At 33.8% G+C, this 7,806-nt stretch overlaps 1 protein-coding gene across 2 annotated transcripts in view; it reads left to right on the forward strand.

Moving 5' to 3' along the window:
- Nucleotides 1-7,806, forward strand: part of LOC119636507 (phospholipase ABHD3) — a 19,487-nt gene that overhangs the window by 10,430 nt on the left and 1,251 nt on the right. Inside the window, exons 2-6 of one of the 2 annotated variants that reach the window (XM_038031880.1) lie at nucleotides 3,863-4,030; nucleotides 4,272-4,441; nucleotides 5,504-5,838; nucleotides 6,397-6,483; nucleotides 6,553-6,683. In XM_038031880.1, coding sequence (XP_037887808.1) covers nucleotides 3,926-4,030; nucleotides 4,272-4,441; nucleotides 5,504-5,838; nucleotides 6,397-6,483; nucleotides 6,553-6,683 — 828 coding nt within the window. In that variant the 5' untranslated portion in view covers nucleotides 3,863-3,925. The remainder of the gene's footprint in view (nucleotides 1-3,862; nucleotides 4,031-4,271; nucleotides 4,442-5,503; nucleotides 5,839-6,396; nucleotides 6,484-6,552; nucleotides 6,684-7,806) is intronic. The other variant, XM_038031881.1, reaches the window with a different exon arrangement.

Below are 7,806 nucleotides of genomic sequence, written 5' to 3' on the forward strand. Positions count from 1 at the left end.
CGATGAAAGATGGCCCACAATTATGACTCTTCGCCTTTATCTATTGTGCTAAGTTTCTTGTTGTTGCGTCACAATTTCCCAAATAAGGCTTCTCTTGAAAATTGAACCTTAAAAAGGCAACAGAGCTTTTCACATAAGGGTACCCGTAAAAAGGCAACTATGTCTGTTTGGTATTTAACGACAATAATCAGTGTAAGATGGATGGTATTAGGCGAAGTGGTGTAGTGCATTCAATAGTCGGGCTTGCTGAAGTCTCATTAAAATTGGCTTTTTCGCTCGATAAAAAGTGAATGCTTGTTAAACCCACTCCATTAACCAAACATAAAATATTTTTTGTACTTTTTGGTACTAGTAGGGAACAAATATTAACCAAGCAAAACCTTATCGCAGTAGACAAGGAAATTAAATAATTAACAACTTTGAAAGCATAACGTTATTAATTTTGGGTTTTTCTCATACAAGGAAGGAAACGAAGATGAAAAAAACAGTATATTATTAAAAATGAATATTTGGAGGGATATCCTTTTTAAACATTTTGACATATTTTTTGCATAATTTTTCTTGTGTAGAAAACTGGGATCGTACTCCATTCCTTTTAAAATAGGTTTATCTGATTTTGGACGAAAGCAATTGAGAATTTTCGCACATGACGGTCCAATTCATCCCACACACGCATTTTTGCTAGCGTTCATGCGTGGTTATTGGTGGATGAGGATGAACCACCTTGGGGCAGTTATATAAAAGCTTTTCTTGAATGAAACGGGATTTACGCTTAAGGTAGAATTTCAATCCAAAATAGCAAGTTTGCCTGTAGTTTCTTCCAAATTATCCTTCGAAATCCTTAAATGACACTCCTTGTTTAGAATGCCATCCCTAAAGACCAATTTTTATGTTTGGAGTAAGGAGTAAGTTTAAACCTTTAAGCATTTCCCCTTTGTCGAGCGAGAAAACCCAATATTAGTGAGACTCACTTTTGTTTAATTAATTGTTTTCTTCCTTTTACTATCAGCAGGTACCTCTATCTTAACTCAAGATTCCAAAAAAAAAAAAAATTTATCAATCAGTAGCACATCTCTTAAACGATCGATGACTTTCAATATATTATCTCTCATACTCGTATAGTGGCACACTTTCGATTTGCTCGATTATTCCTTATTGTGGATTGAAAAATTCAAATGCTTTGATAATTATATGAATCTATGATGAAATCTACTCTCATGCTTTAAAGGCTTCTCAACTAATTATTAATGGAAATGACAAACAAAGCAAATCAATCAATTCTTATCTGCTGACCGGAAGGCAAGTGTGTATTGTGTTAGGCTTTTATGACTTGTCCGATAAACTATAGTCAACAAGTCGGGAAAACCAATAGTTAAACAGCTTAAGTCAATGATTACAAAAAAGTCTTTGTTTTTTAGCTAAGAGATTGTGTGCGTAATCTAATCTAAAGCTAACATAAGTGATTCGTGAAGACAGTCAGTATAAATTTTAAGATTTATATTACTTTACATTAGGAATCTTTTGTATTTGATTGACCGTAAGTAGTATTTTCTGTTTAGTTTGATAACGAAGACCTCATTAGACCTCATTGTTTGTTGCCAACCAATTATATATATATATATATATATATATTATGAAAAATATTATGGAGGTATGCGTAGGAAGAATGCTTCTTCATATCATGTTACCAAGTGTTTAACATTGCCCTCTGTCAGATAATAACTAATAAGTTACTTATTATAGAGGCACGTATAGTACCATATATCAATTAACTGTAAAGTCAATTTATTGCAATTAATCGATATCATATTTATGGCAATGGGCTAACTATGAGCATTTTTTAGACCTCTTCCCATATAAATATTCTTACAAGAAAATAATCATTTATATGAGAATAAAGTCAAGTTTTTAGAAATTTTATAATGAAAATTAATTCTGAATGCCCTTCCCATGTAAGAAGCCTTGGAAAAGCAAGTCTTTATACGGTAGTCAAAGTCAAATTTTAAAATAGACGAGAAATAATATGTTCTTGATGGAAAAATTTTAGGCTCACTATGTTAAAAGCGGTTTTTGGTTGGTGAACTCTTGCATTATACAGAGCAGTGTAAGTTGTATAGTCCTCAGTCCTTCACAATTGTAAGAATCTAGTCAATTTTCCCATTCAAAAGTTGTGCAAGAAAGCTACTCCCGAATGCATTCGTGGACAATTTTGATGAGTCATTCTTTTCCTTCTCGAAGGGCCCGACAGAGACCGCTGTTGTTCTTTTCCTTTTTGCTGACTTTGCGAACCTTTTAAGCTTATGCTGGCTTCTTCTTACAACATCAATAAGCCAATTTTCGACTTCTTCTGATACAGCTTCATCCAGCTCAGAAAAAGATGTTTTTGTTACGTGTTTAACTGTACTTCTTCTGGTATGATGCTGTTTGGCTTTTCAAGAAGGATTAGTTATTAGCTAAATTAACAGTAAACATCAAGGGTTAAATTTTTGTGAAATGTCTTGAAAAATTTCTTACAATACCTTAAAAACGTATCTGTTTCTGTATTACTATTAAGATGCAGCGGACCATATAATGGAAGAACTTAAGACGAGGTTACTTAAGATGAATTGTCAAATTTGCTATGCAATTTAACCACAAATCGCAATGTTTATCATTTATCTTCCATTTAATTACGTTTTTAATAAGGACTTTTTTTCTATTCACATTCTGTGGCGAATTTAATCTTTTATGGCCAGTTCGAACATTCTATGAACAGTTTTAACATTCCTTGGCCGAATGGTCATTTCGCGACCAGTTTTTTATTAGCGTTCTATGGAAGGTTTTAACTTTCCATGACCTGTTTTAACATTCTACGACCAGTTTTAACATTCCGCGATCTGTTTTAACATTGTACGGCCGACATTGGCATTCTATGGAAGATTTTAACATTCCTTTACCAGTTCTAACATTCTGCGGCTAATTTTAACATTCCGCGGCCGAAATTAACATTGTACGGCCGAATTGTAAAATTCCGAAATTAACGTTCTACGGCCGATTTTAACATTCCGGGATCTGTTTTAACATTCTACGGCCGATATTAGCACTTTGTTAAAGGTTTTAACTTTCCGCTACTAGTTCTAACATTTTACGGCTAATTTTAACATTCTGCGGCCAGTTTTAACATTCTACGGCCGATATTAGCTTTCTACGAAGGGTTTTAACTTTCCGCCCTTAGTTTTACCATTCTGCGCCCGATTTTAACATTCAGCGGCCGAATTTAACATTCTCTGGCCGATTTTAACATTCTTCAACTGATATTAGCATTCCATGGCAAGTTTTAACTTTGCGCTACCAGTTTGAACATCCATTTATTAATTCCTGAATTTAAAATAAAAATATGTTTATAAAACTGTTAAATCCTAATTTCCTTAAGATACAAATTGTTTCCCAACATATCTAGGTTAAGATCTTGACAAAGTTTGTAGATTATATGTTACACGTTAAAGAACATTAGATTATAGAGCTAATAAATTCAAAATGAATATATCAATACTTTCGGCTAAAGCTTATATATGTGTATACACTGCGCAAACAATTGTTTATACAATTCTCTTATGAAATTTTGAAATTTCCTTGCACTACTCAGTATGTTCTTGATACGCTTACTTAACATGTTGTATAATCAAGTGAAAGGAACATAGTTAGCCAGGCGCTAACATTAATAAATAAATTTACAATAAAAATATATATAATGAGTTATAACCACGACAACTGAACAGTATTAACATTTTATTATCCATTAACTATAAATAATATATTATTGATTTTCGTTTAAATTCTTTTCTATGCATACCGATAATAATTTTTGGGGCGACCACGAAAGATAGTTTCATTTTCAACCGACACATTGGCAGGCAATAATATTATCGTGCTGTGGCTGCAAGACATGTTCGATGTAATACTAAAGTGCTTCACAAAATTACCCAGTTGGCATTCTATCGGTCTGGTGATAGTGGCCTACGTTATTTACTATTTCATACAAGTGGTTAAGGTAAACTTGCAAAGCTAGAACCATACCCCACTTCACACTTGCCAACGTCATCTAAGAAGTCAACACTTACATACATCACGTATATATATGTTTCCTATAGAAAATGTAAACGAATTTCTGCACTTGACACTTGACATTTGGCCTTTACTATGGAGTATGTTTCTAGCTTGGGAAAAACAAAAAAAAAACAATTTTTTTTTTGCATTTTATTATTTAATTGTTATTATTTTTATTCATTTAGCGCCCGATATTGGCCTGTTCCGATGGAGCATTCAAACAGTTTCTCTATAGCAATATTCCAACATTGGAAATGAAATATTGGCCGACTTTTTGGTGTTTCGAGAGCCGTGCTCAAACTGTCTTCGCTAGTATAATACGCAGTAAAAATATACCGAATGTAAAATATCGCAGGTAAGAAAAAGTTTAAAAATTTTTTCGATGATGTAATCTAAGGGAAACAAAGGCTATTTCGGAATGAGTAATTAGATTAAAAAGTAGACAAGGCCGAAAATTGCCTAATATTAGGTTATATTGAAAACTCTCCGTGATTTTTTCCGCCGAATGGTGTTGACGCCTATATATCGGCCAGCATTCACCTGATTGTCTCAAACGAACATGTGTAAGGATGTTAAACTGCGTAGGATAGTTTCTTGTTTCCATCTACAAGCCTACTGCATGCATGGGAGCCTTTGTATGGGATCGAGCTCGAAACGTGAACTCACGAGATCCAAATTAGTAAGTTCAATTATCCTATGATTTGTTTTCGTCATAAGGTATTAAAAACTAGACGTTATTGCCATAGGAAAGACTTAAGTTTTCATAAGAAACCCCACCTAGGGTAAGGATAAAAAAGAGACCTATGTGATCCAGTTAATTACTGGACTAATTTTCATCATAAATTATTAAAAATGATAGTATTAAAAATGGATAGGCTTTAACCAGTGCACAAACTGTGCGACACTCTGTGGTTATTTCGTAAAAGATCATAGAGATGATGTGGGCGCTTGAAGATTGTCATGAAGTAGGACGTGATAAAAATCAACATTTTACATAAGTTCATCGAAGAACTTCATTGACAGTAACGAGAAGGGAATTGCGTACTCCAAAAACATTCCCAAACGATGTAGTCCATGCTTTGATTTGCATCTATTGACTGGATTTTTCAAACAACATTTCAACCATCAATCCGTGATTGGCGTTTTCGCCTGATTTAGGATTCTTCGAAAAATGCGTTTACCGATGACAGTAGCAATCCTCTCACCGGTACAATAAACGCACTGTCACTTTCAACGTAATACTCGGCTTGTACACATGCGATTGACGTAAACGATTATCAGAATTTCAGCGCAGTGAAATGGTGGCATCATTAGAATGTTGTATTCTCCTCCTCCTCCTCCTCCTCTCTCTCTCTCTCCTCTTACTTTAGAATGCATTTTATATTAGAAATTGTTTTTGTATTAATTTACATTTTAGAGAAATTTTAACTCTATCTGATGGCGGCGAGGTGGCGTTGGATTGGATGGAGGAAAATTGTGACGGGGAATCGCCTTGCATTATTATATTGCCCGGTTTAACGGGTGAATCGCAGGCTGAATATATCAAATGTTTAGTCTATGCGGCGAATAATGTCGGCTTAAGAGTAGTAGTTTTTAACAATCGTGGTCTGGGTGGCCTTATCTTAAAGACGCCACGCCTTTATTGTGCCTCAAATTGTGAAGACCTCTCCGAAGTGGTTCGACATGTCAGCGACATTGTGCCGAGAAAAAAATTGGGTGCTGCCGGTATATCAATGGGTGGTTTAATATTGGGTAAGTTTTAAAAACTAATCTCACAATCGACGCTCGAAATCGAAAGCAGATAAGGGTGTAGGGTAAAAATTATATTAAGAATTATAATTTATTCGGTTGGAGGCAAAATTTAAATTTTCTGTGAAAACGTTTTTTTTTTTTAAATCGTTGTGCAAACTCCCCAAGAAAAGAGCTTAGAACGTACCAACAAAAGTCTACAAAATCTTTATAAAACTTGCAAACAGTGCAAGACGAGCACAACTCGCAGTAAACATAGGAAAATTGTTGGGTTTTATGATTTGTAAATCGGTCAATGGACTGTGAATGGTCGTTTCTTTCAATATATTTTGAGAAAAAATTCGAAATCAATAGCAGAATTGACTTTATTGACATTTCTACCAATGAATTTAGTCTTTTCTAAACTTGTTCAGTCTAAAAAAGTATCGAACTCGTTGAAAATTCTAGAAAGAGACTTGACCAATTTTGTAGGTACCGCTCAGCAACAGTCCTCATACAAATCATAGCTTTTTGTTTGAGTCTTTTGAACGATATTAATCAAGCCTTTTCTTTTTTCTTTAGGTAACTATTTAGCTCGCAAGAAGGACGAAGCCAGAGATCATTTAGCCGCTGCCAAAATTATATCTGTGCCTTGGGATGTCCATAAAGGTTTACTATTTAAAAATTGCAAAGAAAAAGAAGAAAGCATTTCTATGATATTATCTTGTCGCATTTTAGGAACCGCCAGTATTGAGAAACCAATACTTAACAATCTCTTGGGTCGTCATTTAGCTAATAGCCTTTGCAAAACCTTAAGCAGATGTGATATTTTCAAGGACACGGACGTTGACATGGAGAGAATTAAAATGGTAAGTTTTCAGGAGTGATTGCAGTCTCGGCCAAGAAAAAAAATGCAAAATTTTCAATATTTTCTGTTTGAGGTTAAACGTGCATTGTCAAAATTTATTCGTATATTTTTTGTCTATCTATCTCATTTATGGTCGCGGGATATTTTTCAATATGGTCGCGCATTTATTGAAAGAAACTTTGTACTCTCGTCCTTGTAAACAAAAGGGTACGTTTCTATGAACTTTATAAAGGGAAAAACCAGATAACAACGTTTAGCAGCTGTTAGCCTGACTTTTACCTGGCCTTTATCTCAGCATTGAAGCATTTCTAAACCGCTCAGTCGAATATCAACTTGATATCATAATTTTCATAATTTTCCCAAGATATTTTATATAAAAGATAGATAGTTTAAATGAGTGAAATGTTGGTCTAAAGTATCCATTATTAATGGGCGGATAAGAACCTTGACTTGATTAATTAAATTATACTTAATTAAATTATGAAATTTGTAAAATTCTTGTAACTTGTAAGGAAAACAAAGAACGTTTATCCATTTCTTAATTAACGTAACTTCCAATCTCCTAAGATAAAGAAGTGTTCACTAATTTCAAGTCAATAATTGTCAATGAAGGGAAAGCATTCATATATAAGTTTACAGTTTAATAAGTATTCGCTTGAAAGGGATCTTTGTAAGTCACAGACTACTAATAGCTTTTAATATCCTACTAAAAAAAATCGATTGAAAAATGAAATTTTTCTCCAACAATGCAGAGGCTGGCAACAATATGGAAACTTACGCTAATTCACTTAGTCCCTTTAGTTATCTAAAATGTGCTAAAAACTTAAACTTGCCTTTTATTTTGTAAATTAATTTCTGCACATGAAATTTGAAAGGCTAAGGGCTTTATTGAGCGCACATACAGAGATTTCTGTCGAGAAATTTTGAAACTTGCAAAGTAAAGCGTTATATAGAAGGTGATTGCAAAAGTGATGGTCCGTTCCAATCCATTATCAACAGAGTTCACTCTTGCAAGAAAAAAAGCGATTTTCGCCAAAATATCTGAAAAATTTTAAACTGTTGATTGAATATAAAGCGTAGGGACGAACAAGCTTCAATTGATAATAAAAGTAATTTTGAGCCGA

Source organism: Glossina fuscipes, unplaced genomic scaffold, assembly GCF_014805625.2.
Source record: "Glossina fuscipes isolate IAEA_lab_2018 unplaced genomic scaffold, Yale_Gfus_2 28, whole genome shotgun sequence".
In the NCBI taxonomy this organism is placed as follows: domain Eukaryota; kingdom Metazoa; phylum Arthropoda; class Insecta; order Diptera; family Glossinidae; genus Glossina; species Glossina fuscipes.